Here is an 18,513-nt window from a genome sequence, read left to right on the forward strand (position 1 = left end):
AGTGCATACTCAACTGTGTAAAACCCACAACTCATGCATAATCAAACATTCATTATATTCACTACAATAACAAAACTAAATAACGACAACTTCATTGCTTGTGAAATGCTAATATCCAAATTAAGTTAGCCTTATAATTTCATTTTTATATCTACGAAATCAAAATTACTCGCTAAATTTATAATGAAGTAAATTGTGTATAACACAATTTAAATGTTTCTAGCGTTTCACGTGTAAGAGCAACCGAGTGAAACCGTTCAGTTGCAGTGACCTTAACTAATCGGTTACCTATTTGGCAACACTTTTACTATTTCCCACTACAGCTTTGAAAAGATAATTCCAAATTGAGTAGCGTATGTTCTCAAAATCTTTGAAAGACAAACGACAATCGGTGACAAACCACAGTTATGGTGATTAACCACAATTTCTACAAACAATGAGCCTTTCACAATAACTTATCGATAATGCACAAAGACTTTAACATACCATTCATGTCACGGAACTTATTTTATGACAAACCTTATCTGTGTGTAAGCTTCTTGTGTTTTGTCTTTGGCCTGTAGATTGGTATCAAGAAAGCGTGGTCGAAATGTTTCTGGTTTCTAGAAGCTTTGAGTTTGTTTAGATATTCACCTGTAACTTGTCTTCGTCGATCTTGGACTCGGCATGGTTGAGTGCGTCGTCTTTGACGTGGCTGGCGGCGACCGGCGCCGACTGGCTGGGCTGCGCTGGCGTCGACTCAACTGACACCGAGAGAGGAGGCTCGCCGTGCAGGGCGTGCGCGTTGTGGACTGGCAACGGCTCATCCTATAAACAACATTAATTTAAATATTTTTTACCATCCAGTAAAGTTATACGCTTGAGCCGAGGTAAAAAACACACTCAAAAGTAAAAAATATACAAAGCTACACATTAAATTAAAGCTAATGTTCTCTTTATGTTAAGATGGTCTGAGCCGTTTGTGTCCGATTTTTGATTACGACGTCTTAATTTTGATTTCCGTGTTCGGCTGCTATTCGATGAAAAATCCTCAATGGCCAAATAATAAAATTACCCATATCTGAGTTCTTGCACGCAATTCGATATCATAAACAATAATAAGTTCGCCCTGTCTGAAAACCTCTCCTAGCACCTTTGAGTATAACTGGCGTAATATTATAGGGGTAAATAAGAAACACAATTGGACTCATCATCTATTATTATGTGATATTTATATCAATCGTGATATTATTATGTTTAATGTCAATATAAACGACAACACAGTGCTTAAATCATACAAGGACACAGTCTATCTCTAAGTTCTAGAAACTGCATAAAAACCATGACTGATTAGTGTTATTTTCACGTAACAGCTTTTTGTGCATTCATTATTATTTAGGAAATCTTTGATAATGGTAATTTCTAGAACCAATTACGAACTTAAACGATTGCGAACGTCGCCGCTCACTTTTAGCGCAAAAACCACCAGTGTTCATCGCAAAATGGCGGACGCCTTTTGCATGTTGCCTCTTACGTAACCTATGTACGTAGGTATGTTCACGTACCTATTTACCCACACGGTATCGCGTCTCGTCATTGTTCATGTCAATTGCTGTATTCTCATTGGATAATCACAGGAGTTGGCCGATGTCACAGTCATGCAAACCGCTTAAAAACATTCATAGAGCAAAGTGCAAGGCTACCGGCCTACAGTCACACGACACATAATTATTACTGTAATCTGATAGGACACACACTGAAGCCTTTATACCATTGTAGACAAGGTATTAAATATTCTAAGTGGTTGTTTAAAACTGCATCAGTCGAGACAGTAACGATGTCGTCATTTGTAAAAAACATTATCATTATCACGAAGGTTGAACTTGATCAAGCCAAGAGATTACCCTTAAAAGTCTTCAAATATTTATACCGACCCAAATGTTACAAACTTTACGAAAATCATTTATAGAAGGAAAAAAACTAAGTCATTGTAAATTCCTTAAACTTGTTTGTGTATCATTCATCGCCTGAATGTATAATATAAATGTACATAAAAACATTAATTCAAATATATTTTCTCAAACGCTATAATTTCTGTATAAACAAACGTCAGTTGATACTTGTTCGTCATCTACCTGTGCCTCTGCTAATATTATTTGCGTTTCAATTGTCGCTCTTGATTTAGGATCAGAGTATACAAAGTGTTAATGTACACCGACGTAAAGCGACACTTGTCAAGTGATCTCTGACTAAGTAAATAAGAGGATGTTTAATATCGCCAAGTCTCATATGCAACTATATCGTCTATATCTTCATGTGCATATTCTTCAATAATACTTATATGCAATTGCGTCTTTGAGTAGTTTTAATTCGATACGAAAATTATGTACGCCACGAGAGATCGCTTACGCCTACGCCATTTGGTTGAAATCATGTAAAACACAACAATTAGCTTGGATCGCATTGCAACACGCAGTAGAATTTAGTCATCTTTAAAGTTGCGTGCGTCGTTTATATGTTGATAAACGCTGTACAGTGACGTGTCGTGAAAACTAGACAGATGATCGCTATAGATAGTTTTCTTACGGTGCCACTGATGCTCCGTATTGTGTGTATGCTGTCAAGTATCAGGCAGCGATCAGCGGAGCGCAAAGTGTTTGCGACCGCAACTGATAGAAAACGACGATTACGTCGCCAACTATTGTCGCATTGTGCACAACGCCCACCATACTTTTACTGGATTTACGAAACATTTTAAACATTTAATAGTTATTGTTGCCGCCGAGTCGAATGTTGCGTGATAACGAGGAAATTACGTCTCTTGTAAAAGACAGAAAGTAAGCAATACAAGTATTGCGCTACATATAAGCTAGCTCAGATTGATGTGTAGATTGTGTAGGTAGAGTCGACGCTACATTATCCCCGAGACAACTCGAGATCAGGCGAGGATGAGAGTGTAGCAAACACACTTGCCTAGCCTCGGCTTTCTTCTACCGTTAGTCGCTTGTATACAAGCTCGCGTTGCCTAGTTCTCTTCATAGAAAACCGCTGTGGGAATGCAGACTCACTTCAATACTTGATCTATTTAGGTGTTTTGCATGCATAGCCTTGAACATAGTGTTCTCAACATATTCACTTTGTATGAATTTGAATTCTCATTTGGCTTTTGCATTATGAATACAAATAGTGTCCGTGTAAGTACCTATATTTGAATTTGAACAACAATAATAGAATAAAACTGTTTTATCTTTGATTTGAAAATACAGGAGTAAAGTATACAACAAACAAAAATATAAGTACCTAATATTACTACAAATCTACTTAACAGCAATTTTCCATTAAAAACGAATCTATATGTTTGAACCAAAATATTTATTCGTAGATTTATAACGCGCGTCTGTCATGATGAAATAATATTCTAATTAGTATTCATGCCAGCACTATATAACAATATAAGTTATAAACAATTCTTTGATAGACTCGAATAACTTTCACTTTTAAATGCGTTTCAGTTTTTAAAAACCGGGGTCAATGTCCTTAAGCAACTTTAAATTTAGAGGCTTACATTTTTAATTTCAATACGAATATATAAACTTTTTTTGTTTTTCATTTGTTTATTTTACAAACAGCCAAGTATATTTCTGTAGTAAATTGTATTCTCTCATTAAAATAAAGCATCGCATTCATTGAATGTATCCGCACCGGCGCAGAACCACTCCGACTAATCTATTTGCTAGAACTAAGAGCAGATTTACGTCGATAGTGAAATGGCTGTTGTTCGAACTAATGCGTTTGTTCCCAACAACGCACTGAAAGTAGATCTAACCGTTGTAACTGTACAACACCACTAAACATTATAGCACGCATTGTTTAAAACTTTATAGAGAATCTATACTGATATTATAAAGCTGAAGAGTTTGTTTGTTTGAACGCGCTAATCTCAGGAACTACTGGTTCGAATTGAAAAAATATTTTTGTGTTGAATAGACCATTTATCGAGGAAGGCATATATAACATCACGCTACGACCATTAGGAGCGGAGTCGCAACGAAAAATGTTACAAAAACGGGGGAAATCCTCTCTTATTTGCGGGGGTCAACTAGTAATCTATATGGCAAACAGTTTAATTATGTAGGTACTACCCAATTATAAAATACTTTAGTTCTATGTTTATAAAAAATAACTATGTACCAAATACCTAGAACGCAGTGAAGTATTTTGCCGCCGACATTTCGTGTAATTTGTTCACTGAAAGGTCAGTTGGATGTTGCAAAAACATCACTAATGGTCCTATTGAAAGATGAACTTTGATGTCATTAAATCAACTTAATATTATTGAAATATTTGCCAAGTTATTTCAGTAATGATATTTTTTCAACAGAATGTTATTGTTTTTGACAACTGATGCCAATTAAAACTTATATAAGCATTTTTTACCTCAATGTTTATGTTCCTACATGTTATTAAAACTACGAACGGACGTAAAGAGGAACATATAACCATAGATTTCAAACAAACTCTACCGACTTCATCACATCGTCAAGTTCCAAACAAAAACAAAGAAAATATTTTTGATGTACAGAAGCAATAGCGATTGTGTGCCACACCGGAGAAACAAAAAACTCTACAATGGCTTTCCTCGACGCATATGTACAACGTTCACCCATTTCGTTCAGTAATGAGTAAAAGGAAAAATCTACTGCTTTTTTATTCTCAAATAACAACCTTCAAGCACAGCTAGTGTACCCACGCTAGCGCTACTTTTTGTTAGCATATCCTTGTCGATTGTGCTGACATTTAGGTACGCACTCCTTTGTATTTTTGGTTTATAATTATAAACATGGATTATGACAGGGCCGAGCATCCTGAGAGGATAATCGTTGCGTTTGTGCCGGGCACATGAACATTTTATAAATAACGTTGGTATTTATATCAAATAATATTGGAAAAGGTCAACATGACGTCCTAACTGCGGAATAAAACACAAAGGAACACGAAAAGGTCTAGGTACTGTAAGTTGAGTAGTTACAATCAATTTATTTTATTGCCAGCAGCAATCTCTAGAATTATGTGTTCCAAAAAAATCTACGAACGGTTGAACAAAATATGATAAACTAGCTGACCCGCGCTACTTCGCTTGCGTCAAATAAGAGAGAATGGGTCAAAATTTCCCCGTTTTTGTAACATTCTTTACTGGTACTCTGCTCCTATAGGTCGTAGCATGATGATAGCCTTCCTCGATAAATGGGCTATCTATAACTTGAAGAATTTTTCAAACCGCACCAGTAGTTCCTGAGATTAGCGCGTTCAAACCAACATACTTTTCAGCTTTATAATATTAGTATAGAAAATGTAACATTTTCCTAGAATTCTTTTAAATGAAAAGTTGTGTTCACAAAACAAGTAGTTACAATGTGTACATAAGGTTACTCCACTTCTGTAGGTAATTTAGATTAGGTACGAGTTAATTTCTTAGCGAAGTTTCTTGTTGAGTTGTGTGTTTTTGTTTAGTTCTGTTTTGGGTATTTCAAACTGTTATAACTTGCTTGTTTTTAGTTCGAAACAATCTAAGAAAACAAAGTATTATACCTTACAATGTTGTAATAAAATTTAACTATATTATTCAGCTCAAATATAATTTCACTATATGTAGGTATAGCCGTATAATTATACATTGATCAAATATCAATATAATGATAGCTATTATAAAAACTTTTTTCAGATTATAACGATAACTCCAGCTTCACGGATCCCGATGAGTGTATCAAATGAAAATGCATTACGACAAAAACGAAGAACGGATATGAAAACTGTACAGCAATTATAAGCAAAACCATTCATCATAAAATAGAAAACAAGTTATCTAATGAAAGAATATCTTCAGACACTGAAACTGGAGACCTAGTGTAATATTACATTTTGATAATATATGATCAAGTGTCACGTGAAGCCGGTTGAGGGCAGTGAAGCATATAGAATGTTAATTAAACTATGATTGTAAGTCAATAATTAGACGATGACAGCGCTGTGGTGGGCGCGCGGGTGGACGGACGCGCAAGAGCATCATTGTGATGCGCATGCGCGGAAAATCGCCGGCTTCCGTTACACACGCACACTAGCGCAAGACACATGACACACGACAATCGCGCACATGAATTAGGCGTAAGTATACCTATTTTTGTTGGTCAGAAAATTGTTGTAGATAAGCATTTCAGCGAATACTTATTAGTGTTGCATCGTTAACGTGTACTTCAATCTTCAAGTTAATAATTTACATGTTGTTAAGTTGGAAAACCCTTGAATTTACGGTTTCATGTTGGGTTTTTTCTCTTGATTCTGTATTGTCATCGGTAAGGATGTAGTCTTCATCACACCAGCATAACAATTAATAATGTCATCTTTGTATATTAGCAGCTCAATGAATACAGTACGTAGATGGTTTATAAACAACTTATAAAAGTACTTTATTTATTATGATATAGACTAGTTCTTTGAACTCTAACTGGCTGCATTACGTGATCATAATAACAAAGCATAAGCACTTCATAAATAATGCATTATGAAAAGTAAACATCTATATATTGTTCAAATAAGATCTTAATGAAAGAAGAAAAAGAAACCAAATATAACTGTGACATCTGTGATTTGTAAGGTTCATGGTTTCATGGGTATGGGTTCGAATCCCGCTTTGAGCAAAGTGATATTGGTTTTTTTCATTATTCCTTTTATTGCTACCCAAAGTTTAAGCTAGGTTCAGATTCCACATAAATAGTGATATCAAATTCAGCACAATTATATGACCAAATAGAAGTACAGCAAAAGTAAATTATAAAAATGGAAAAAAATAATTAAAGGGAACATGTAACAATCCGCATTCCCATATAGAAACTAAAAGTTTCCCAACAGAAAGGCACCGTATGGCTCGGTAATTGACCTCGTCAATACCACCGCGTCGCCATCTGTATTCTCCATTATATTTCCAACACACAATTAGATTTCGAACCATAACTGTTACAATCAATGCTTTTCTATTTCTAGTGGAACAATTGACTCTTCGTAAAGGCAGCTTGTCGAAAAGTTCTCATTGTAAACAGTAGGCCAAGTACGTGTTAATTTTCAATACAATCGGTCATGGCGACTGACTCAAGGACTTCATGCCTTTTAAATGTTTACACTCCGAGTCACCGGTATTGCCAAAAACATTCATATTAACTATATTTAACTTGGAAATTAACATTTTTTAAAACGTCTCGTCTGTGTTCTTTGTAAAGTGCAAAGATTTATTAATGGCCTCGTGTAAGTCCGTTGAATTGGGGACAAATCTATTGTTGTTGACTAGGTAATTCAGATACTCATAGCGCTACATAGTATGGAAGAAAAAAGCCAACTCACTTAATATTTAGATAAACTCAATACTAAACATTCATCAGATTTAAATGGATTGAATTGGATCGCTATTTTTTTATTATTGACCTCGAAAAGATTGAGCTACAAGTTAAAGAATAAGTAATATACAAATATATTTGCACGAATTGACATTACTTTTAAATATTATGAGTGTTTTATAACCATAAATGAGGCAATTGCATATAAAACAGAACAATAAGATAAAATATTTTAGCGAAACTACAATATTTTACATAAATCGGGCACAACATGCACTAATGTCAAATCAAACGAAAACACAATTAAAATACCCATACTCGTACACAGACGTCTGAAAGAATAATATAGACGGTAATTGCTAGTCATTGTTGCTGAAATTGCAAGAGTCGGGAGAGCGAAATGAGTAATTAACCACTACTGTACCACAAGAGTATACTTTACTTATCTCAAACTTTACGGAACATCTAAATTGAAGAGCGGTTCAAACAAAACATGCAATAACTATTATTTGTTATGTAAAACAGTACATAACCAATATGTTTAATCACTACAAGATCATTTAGAGTATGATATAAGAGAGAAGTGAAATTTAACAGCAGGTATTTAGTGCTAGAGTCGTATCATGAGGAAACTGTAAGTGCGTCTGATCTGTAGTTATTATGCTAATATCTTAGAGGACTAAGTATAATGTAAGCTGTTAGGAACGTAAACATATATTCGGTTCGGGGAAAACAGCGTTGACAGGCTCAAATAAATGTTCTACACGCAAGTTGCTAGAAGTCAAAAGGCTCTTTTGCGTAGATGTTAATTCGATGTATTTTATTACTACAGTATTAGTACAATTTCATAAGTAGCTAGCTGTCGATAATAAATCTGATCAGCGCCTCTAGCGTGCACGGTATGAACTATTATTCAGCATATTTTAAGTGTCAAACTTTCGATACTCGACTGGACTGGACTGCATAAAATTAATTTACTATAGTATAGTTACCACGCAAGTTTCTAACAATTAATTCAGCTTTTATAAATCTATTCTATAAATAGAGCTCGTTTTTATCCCTATCGATAAATCACCTGCGATATGTAATAACAAGTGTTTGAGTGACAGATTACCTTCCTTGATTCTCAATAAAAGATGTGTAATCATCGATGTTATGCAAAGGAAAATATTCTTCCGAGCAGATGCAATATTACTTGGCACATCCAATGATCTGATTCTCAATTTTCTGTGTCGTTGAAATTGTAACAAATTGAGACATTTTATATAATAAGTTCAATGACCTAAGGTAATCAGTGAGGAAAGCATGAAAAATATCACTTAATTCGGTTACAAAAGAGAAGATCACGACTTAAAAATGATATCTATACTAACATTATAATCTATACTAATATTATAAAGCTGAAGAGTTTGTTTGTCACTTTGTTTGTTTGTTTGTTTAAACGCGCTAATCTCAGGAGTCCTGGTCCGATTTAAAAAAATATTTCAGTGTTAGATAGTCCATTTATCGAGGAAGGCTATAGGCTATATAACATCATGCTACGGCTATTAGGAGCGGAGTAGTACTAACGAAAAATGTTTCAAAAACGCGGAAAATTTTGACTCATTCTCTTAAGTGACGCAAGCGAAGTTGCGCGGGTCAGCTAGTTGTTGATAATCGTAAAACAGCCAATAAACAAACGTACGACTTTACGAAAGTCACACTGACATTCTGCAGTTCCGCCATAATGGTAGGTACCTATACCCGATATGTCGACGGACACATGTATATCGCCACTAATAAATAACTAGGCTTATCGATTAGAATATAATTGTCGGTGTAAAAACCCAGGTCTAATTTTAGAATCACGACGGAAGAATCTCTCAGAGGTACTTTACTGACGTCATCCCAACATTGTGAACCCGCGCCACGCTTATATATAACCACATTATGTACAGACATATGTACATACTAACACAAGCTCGTTTAACATAACAATGGTGTATTCTACGAAAAAATAACCATACATAAAAATAGATTTTTCCATAATACATAATATGTCATTATGGTAAACATAAGAATGACTTACATACACAATGTTTACAAAGAGAAAGGAAAGTCCAACTGCGGAAGCGGACCACTATTCAAAGACCTGTGCCAAAATAATGCAGATAACAGTACACACTAGTTTTCTATTCAATAGAGAAAATGTTCTTAACACCTCTATAGGTAACATTTGCTAAACTGTAAACTACAGCGCAACTAGAACATAAAAATCGCGTCTGAACTCGCTTACAACATTTTATAAACAACGACTTGACAAATGAAGACAAAACAAACACTTCACCTCGTAATGGATTTTCTAAAGAAAAACATAAAAACAAAACAAAACTACTAAAATGCTCGTTTATTCTTAAGTAGTTACATTAATTATATTCCTTTTGAAGTTGTTAGTTTAAAAATGACAAAACTGGTAGCTAGTTTAAATGACTAATGTTCCTGCACATTGAATTTCTCGGTCTATTTCTTATATTCCTTTTCTATCTGAAGCCAATTTCTAAACTAGCTAATAAGATATTATTTTCTCTGATTTTAACATCAATAGAGCGTGACAGTTTATTAGACTCTGTATACAATTCTGGTGAGTCAAGAATGCTATGATTGGTTAATTTGATTAATACACAAGACACACGGAACTTAAAGGTCACCAGGCAATTTGAGCTTATTGAAATGAACGCATCTCTTGTTACGTACCTAATACGAGGCTACTTATCCTATTTAAGTTTCGCGTTACACTCTCTAAAAGGTTGTTAAGACAAGTAACGAGTGTATGCGATACTTGAAAGGCACGGTATGACATTTCCATGTGTCACGAAGTGATGCATCGCCGTCAACGGGTCAATGACCGCACCAGCCAGTCGCTTTCGCTACAAATACTTATCTATACAATCCACGAGGTATTTGTGCATTACACATAAATCCTTTAGATGAAGCGCCGACCTTTGACTTAACCTGACTGCAATCCGCTTTGAGCGGTTAAATTATACCCTCTAGCTACAATGAGTACATTGCTTCATACCATATTCTCAGAAACAATTAATCTCAAACGAAATTTCTTATCTGTTTGCTGTGAATTCAGTTGATAGTCATACTTGTTAAATTCTAAGATATTTCAAAGCTATTCCATTTGTCTCATATGCTTTAAAGTTCTACAAAATAAAATCTTTTTACTAAAGTTATGTATGTGGCAATAAATTTATTAGTATTTTGACCTCGGGCTAAACAACGAGAAGTTGAACCGTCACGAGCGGAATCTCGTCCGAATATCCTAATAAGTAGGTACTAGAGATACATCAACTTTCGTAAGAGCACGTTACAGAAAACGTTAGATTAAAAGGCACAAGTCAACTCCACGTTCTGAGTAGAAATTCAAGGTGATCAAGTCGCGACGCAACTCGCTGCGTCCTCAATGCTTCGCGGACTCTTAGATATCAAACGTATGTATATAAACAGTTAGGCCGCCACTCACTGCCGGCGTGCGAAGGGATTTTGAGCGATGAATAACAATGCCGCGGTTCCAAAATAATATCGCGGTGAGATAGAGGTATGCTGAATGTATAACTTTAGGAAGCTTCTGTATAGCTAGGTGTGCTTATGCAACTTTGAAGATGGCTGGGCATTTTCAAGGCGCTTAGGCCCTTTTCAGGATGCCAAAACCAAAAATTAAAGCATAGCATGGCATAGCTGCCGTCTGTGTATGCTTTTATGGATGGATCCCAAAAGATTCCCTAACATGCCTTACCGCCAGTGAGTGCCGAACCTTATATGCCTATGCCTACCTGTGTGTTTGATATATGTATGGTTAAGTCGAGATTCGGCCGCAAAATCCCGCATTCGGTATGAACAAAACATCATGTTGCTCATTATGAAACTTTGACCCAAGCTGATGGTTAAGGGTATTACGTTTCTAATTATTACTCGCATTGTACTTACTTTAATGACCGGTTGAATGAATGCGAAATTAATTCAGATTTGAATAAATAACACCATATCTGTATTTTAGACAATTGTGGTTATGTTAGAACTCTACAATATGCATTATGTAGAGTTGATTGAAATTGGGATAAACTAATTAACTTGTCGTTGTAACGTACCTATCCCCTGATTTATGCAAGCAACAATATTTAATATGCTGATATAAAATAATAACTTTAACTTTATAATTATTATTGTGTCGATTAACAATATTTTTGACGAAAAAATTCGATTAAGTTCTTATTTACTAACAATAAAAATGGCACCTACTGATTTAATTAAAAGAGACTTTACTTTGTTGGCAGAAGTAACATAAAGGGATCGCACTGAATTTAAATATGTATAACAGGCAGTTGTCTGCAAAACCATGAATTCAAACCACAGTCTCTGCCCGGAATGGATAAAAAGCGCATAATAAAATGTTGTTGATCATGCGCATACTAACTTATGTAGGACCGACTGTTTTACTTGTAGCCGTGTCGTGGACGTCGACAGATAATATCAAGAAAAACCCAAGTATATCTTGATAGAACCAGGAAAAAGAGGTTGATACAGTAAAGTAGACACGAATTTATCTTAATTTGTGATTAGGTATACAAAACCTACGCTCGAATACCTTTTTCATCTGCACAAAAAAAAATAATCGTCATAGTTTATGAGTTTGAAAAATATTGGTATAGTTTGTGATTTAATTAGGTAGATAACTAAGGTAATCCAATTAGCTTTGTTCTTTTTTTACAATTCAACTATAACGGACTTATATTTTCTCGCTGATTCGATGCTACTACAGTTCTATTGTAAATACTCATCAACTAAACGGTGTACATTTACGAGCTAAGATTACGAGGATATGATCACCATCTTCACATTGTTATATAGTTTCCCCGCGCAGTAATTACCGCACCTGGGCACCGGCACCGGTCTCAACACGGAACAAGCACTTCTTATCTATACAACGATTACATAACAACTCATGTAAACATTAAATACATAGGTACTAACTACGTGTCACGGTTGATGGACATCGTATACTTATTCACATCATTTTATTGTCTGTAATGTTTTCCACGCTGGAAAATTATACTATATGTCAAATTAGGTATACCTATGTAAAAACTTAATGATATTTTCAAGGTTTCTAGAAATAACTCGCGGTTTTTATTGCACATAAATTAAGTAGTAAATAAAAAGTGTTATTATTGTCGAAGTTTAACGTATTTATGAAACGTGATTAATTGCAAGCACATAAATGCAATGAGTTATTATTGCAGCTGTATTAACGGTGACTAGTATTTATTGTATATAAAGATGTCTTCATACATTTTAATAGGCGTCATATAATCTCCTCACAACTTTCTCGTATTCAGCAATATTGTATATTTAACAACCCAGCAACATGCATTTCTCCAGAGATTGTATTTAAATGGCGCGACGAAAAATAAACAAAAAAGACGGACGCATTAAAAGGAATATACACCAAAAGGACAGTTTTTGAGTATATAGTCATTGTGAAGTAGGTATGTACAGAGCACACAAAGGAAAGTCGTATCACGAAAATACAAAACGTTTGACTTAAGAAACGTGACTTAGCCTGTTTTTTGCGAATTGCAAACTCAATCAATATGTCTCCTTGCGCAACACCGAGTTAAATAAGTTACATACACAATTTACGTTCGTTTCTTACTTCCTATTAATTCAGTCTGATCCGATTCAACGCGCAATAAACATGCCATAAAACTTTCTACTTATCCTTTCCTTTTAAACAATACATAAGTACGTATTATTGAAATTGAGTACTTACAGCAGTTTTATAAAATATTCATAATATATTTTGGTATGGTATTGGTACTCTGATATCACTGAAACGAAAGTCTTTTACTACCAGAATTTATTAAATATTGGAGATTTCCCTTATCGCTTTGCATGCATGAGTCCAATGTAAACGTTTAGTTTAAGTGCTACTAAATAACATGTTATGAGGTGTAAAAACTTACCGCAATCAGTCCATCGTTTCCGTACGATCTTCCTTCGAGCGCGAGTTCCTTGTCGAGCATAGCATCAAGCTGCTCGAGTTGGTGACACGAGGCGCGAGCCGCCACCCAGCTCGAGGCCAGGATGAACGATCCCAGGATAAATGAGGCCGCCACCACCGTCAGCGCTGCTATTCTTGCTATTTGTACTGATGAGGATACCCTTTGCCGGTACGCCTGTGACAAACAATAACACGCAGTAAGTATAATAGCCCTAGAGTACATGAACGAATAAAAACAACATTTATAGAGTTGATTTCATGTCAATGTATGCAAAATATCTTCTATTCTGGTTTAATAAGTGTTCGTGCTATTAGATCATGATTTGTTAATTATGCAAACAATGGTATTTAATATTCAATCGCCGCTATTATATTATAGGTAGGTACCCTGTTTGTAAAATAATTGATTCTATTACGTGGCTACATCTTAAGGAAGGAAAGTTTTTAGAGTTGTTTGAGTGACTCAGTTGAGTGAGCACGAAACACGAACAACTGCGTTATAGAACTAAAAAAGTGTCACCTCGGAAGCAGATTGCCTTTTAATACGCAGTTGTGTAGAGGAGCACCGTTCGTGGTAGTGAGCGACGTTGTCAATTTTAGCCATACTGGCCCTTAGCTGGCGTAAAGTCGTCACCGAATGTTTTGTAATATTGCGCTTCTGCTACGGTTGTTTCGTAACTGTTTACCGTTTCGTAGCTACATGTCACAGATTACGTGTATGGAAAAAGAGGTGCATGCTCTAGATTTGCTAAAAACATCAGATGACAAGCCACGTCTTGAATTAAATGAACCTAGGCTAATATGTAACGAGCTCTGTGTGTGTAAGATTTCATGTGACAAACATTTTCTCTTTTTCTGTTTCAGACAAATGGAACTAGATTTAAGCTAATGCAATTATCGTTTGTTGCCTTAGTTTTGTCAATATGTATATTTAAAACAAAATATATATGTAGGCAAAGTAAATATCTGCAGCAACAAGCATGCGAGAACCATAGCAAGTGGTTTTCTTAAATTTCAATAGGAACTTTATGGCAATGTTTACCTACATTAAATAAGATATCAATTCATACTCAATCATAAAGCTGCTACTGGCAATATTACCACAATACCAGTTCACATGAAAATTAATTACAGTTGAGGTTGCGTATGAGTGGTTTGTCCTTAGCAAGTTGTAGTTAATGAAGCCGAGAGAGATTTACTAACAAACTCAAGTAGCTGTACACAAAAATTACATAACTGTGTGAAGTGTTTGGTAGGGGCGTCGTCAGCGCCGGCGCAGGTCCGCTGAGACCACGGCACGGAGAGGGGGGCCGGGGGAGGGTACCTAGTGAAAGTGCTTCTTACTGTTGCATTTGAGAAATCCATCATATTTATCCAAGTGCGAAATAGCGTTGATTTTTATCTATACAATCAGTACTATATAGGTACTACTTCAGGCTACGTTTCATTTAGGATTAACTTGATTATTGATATTGATCGTATAGCTTAGTGGATAGTGTTAAATATAAAATAACACATATCCGAAAGTAACTTTATCTACATTGTAAAATTATAGTCTATCGTGGATTTTCTTTATATAAAATCTTCAAACCAGCTTTCCGCCGATATCCAATAGGACTAACAATATAAAATAAAGCCCATCCACTTAACATGTACGACACAGTGTTCGAGTCGCTAGTCTGACTCATTCCTGACCACACAGAGCCTTTTTATTATATTCCGAGCATTGCTACGTATTACCTTCGAAGCATTGCTACATCGGTATTATAAAGTTAACTCGAGTACAATTACATAGAACAATAGATTGAGAAAAACTTCTAGAATAGCATTATTAATAGCTCGGTTTAATAACGTTTAAACATAAAAATAATTTATCTATGTTAGTCAATATAATAAATAAACAATAACGGTGCGCTCGACACAAGGTTGACCGCTGACCACACCAAAGTAGGAAAGAATGTCACAGAGCCACGATGTTGCGAATATTCCATTATATAAAACCGTCGAACAGGTTGACAACATAAAATACTCGTCTATTTTAGAGCGATCCGATAAAATATCGTAGCCTAAAAACTATGTGAAGCAGAACTATACACGGCAGACTTTAATACGACGCGAATACAAGTTCAATATTCTAACTTTTTTGGTATTTAGAAGTAATGTTAATCTCACAAAACGGCAGAATTTGAATCTATAATACACAGTTAATAATATACATGCGCTGAATACATTTCTCTAAGTACTATCCGATAGTAAACCTTCATTAAAATAATAAAATCTAACCTTAATCAATTAAACCTATATTTTATTATGTTGTTAAACATTGCTATTATTTTCAATGCTGCAGTTAACAACTGGCAATTGTTCAACTAAGCTTGAACGAGAGCCTAAATGCATACCGCTCAGGTAGGCTTATGTACTTCACAATTTATAGCACGAAAGGATGAACATAATTGGTTTAAAATTTAATATACGCAATAAATTATATGAAGCTACTAATGTGTTAGTAAAACACCGTGAAAATGCATAATTAATTTAAGCTGTTCCCGGTCACGCTTTTTTATACCACTATAAGTCTAGATAGTATATTGTCGTATAATAATAATATGCATGCAAACGATTGCGGTTCCAGTTGCAGGTCAGCACAGTATGATCACATGATTGAGTAATAATTTACTTAATACATGCGGGGCCTACATTATTATGTAGGTAATGCCATCCCCCATCACAATAATGTACTCTACATAGTTACATGTAATACATAAGTGTATTCGTATAGAAGGTTTTAATGCAATAACTGCTGCTGTCCACAAGTTCCGCGTTAATTTTCATGTTTTTTTACAAGGATGTTATTGTATGCAGATATTTTTAAGCAAATATCTATTTGTGCAGAGCTGTCCGGCTCGGATGTGACGCAAGCACCATTGTGTTCATTTTGACCACTGACCAATAACGATTTCACTAAGATTGTGGCACTTTGTGTTTTTTGTTGGTCGGACTTCGTACTCACTCACCTTGCGTAAAACTTAGCTTTGTTATTTACTTTAACACAACTTTTTGAATATTAAATGTTTGTTTTGTAAATTGACTTTATTTACGAACGTTTTTTTTGTTACAACAACAATTTGCCTTTAAACTAAATTAAATTATCTTATCTAGAATTCAATTTGATTCTAAACGATGCGAGATCAAAATTAACCGAGGGGTGAATGAACCTTACAATACCTCTAACCTTTATAGTCTTACTTATCTATCCACATATTTATTCAGAACATTTATTGTGTTCATCTCAATCAGATAAAACGATGCGATGTAGTTATTTGCATCATGTTAGCACAAAATTTAGGTATTTAATCGCTGATATTGCGAAGTAGGCCAGGTGATTATGGTCAATTGTAACTTGTAGGTTGGCAAATGGGGTGCGATTGTGGTCAAACACAAGCCGTAAACAACCTGTGGCCGGCCTGTACCTACCTACATCCAAAATTGCAAGTGTTTTGTACATGTATTGCAACATCATATTTATTTCAGCGACTGTGTGGTCATGTTACCAAATCAAAATTGTACCGATATATTATTTATTAAAACTTAAGCAATTTTACCGTGTTTAACAGAAATGAACATTTTGAATGGATTATTTTTCTGTTTAAGTATTTAGAAGGTATGTAATGACTACATCATAAGCACACATCAATTTAACGGAGCGGTCAAAATTTCAGATGTAAAACCTTCTTCTATTGCCACACTTGGCTACTACTAAGTTTGTTTATCAAGCGAAGTTAGTGAGGTATAGTTAGGTAGGTACCTAACTATTTATTCAAAATAAACATTTCCTTTTTATTAAATACCTATTTACTAGAGCCTGATGAAGTTGCGTGATAACAACGATAAGTAGCGAAGGCTATGTTAATGGATGGCCAGAGACAATAGAACAATGATTTTCCCACATTTTATACATATCACAGTTCTTGGAAAGGGACGTATACCCGGTTGTGTAGGTAGCTATGCGCATGCTTAAGAACCATTTGATTACTTAAATAAACGTGATACAATTATCGGCTACTATGTAATTTGTACGTATAATAAAAGGACAAACAGTCTGATGGAATTTTTTGCTTAAAAACAAACAAATATTCCTAAAATAGCCAACAAAATACAAATTAAATAAATTTACATTTTCAGTTACCATTTACTAAGCTATAAAGAAGGTTTTGACTTGCTTACAAATAAACATTTTTAAGAACTCAATAATAGATTCAAGTCGTCACTATTTTCGTTCATACGACACCGTGATTATGACTGAATAACTAATACAAAATGATGTTATGACTTGAATTGGAGTGGGAAAAGAAAACATTATGCTGTCACACAAGAAGTCATGCTCGAAAAAATATTTACGAAATGAATGAGTATAGAAGATCGAATTAGTAATGGTACGTTTGAGATAATATTTTATCGTAAGATCATCAGACTTGGTAAGGATTCGTAGGGTCTAGGGTGGGGTAACCGATGTCGTAACCATCCAGCTTATCCCGCTGATTTATAGAAAAGTTATTCCTTCGGATGATTTATCACTTTTAAGAGTGTAAAAAGAATTTCTAGAATTAATGCTGTATGCCGCGGTACCCGGTACAATAACTTATGAACTAAACCAAAACATTTTTTTATTTTAATTTAAACGACGCACTGTTTTTAATTAAATACCTTCAATGTACCAGTTGCAGACATGATTTTAAACTATTTTCTTGAAAATATTACTTCGAATAACAAATTGAAGTAGATCATAATGTAAAGAAAGGGTCCATTGAATTATATGGATTGGTAAGAAACTCTAGAAGTAAAACGGATCGACAGGAGCGGATAATTTATCTACTGCTAATTCTGAGTTACAGGATTGTGATACATAAAGAATACTCGTTCTTTGTGCAAGTCGACGAAGTATTGTTTGGTGGTAGCATCCGCGTTAAATACATAATCCCCGTAAAGCTACATGGCATGGTCGGGTAAAAAAGAAAGTTGCGATGTTATGAGATAACAACATAACTACAGTGACATTCTATTGTTACAAGTTAATTTATTTTGCGTTACCGTTTACCGCAATTT

At 34.9% G+C, this 18,513-nt stretch overlaps 1 protein-coding gene across 3 annotated transcripts in view; it reads right to left on the bottom strand.

Moving 5' to 3' along the window:
• Positions 1–18,513, bottom strand: part of Msr-110 — a 55,692-nt gene that overhangs the window by 36,199 nt on the left and 980 nt on the right. For all 3 annotated transcript variants that reach the window (XM_076122420.1, XM_076122419.1, XM_076122418.1), the window contains exons 2-3: positions 13,373–13,585; positions 634–807 (exon numbers count right to left, since the gene is read on the bottom strand). In XM_076122420.1, coding sequence (XP_075978535.1) covers positions 634–807; positions 13,373–13,585 — 387 coding nt within the window. The remainder of the gene's footprint in view (positions 1–633; positions 808–13,372; positions 13,586–18,513) is intronic.

Source organism: Anticarsia gemmatalis, chromosome 14, assembly GCF_050436995.1.
Source record: "Anticarsia gemmatalis isolate Benzon Research Colony breed Stoneville strain chromosome 14, ilAntGemm2 primary, whole genome shotgun sequence".
Classification (NCBI taxonomy): domain Eukaryota; kingdom Metazoa; phylum Arthropoda; class Insecta; order Lepidoptera; family Erebidae; genus Anticarsia; species Anticarsia gemmatalis.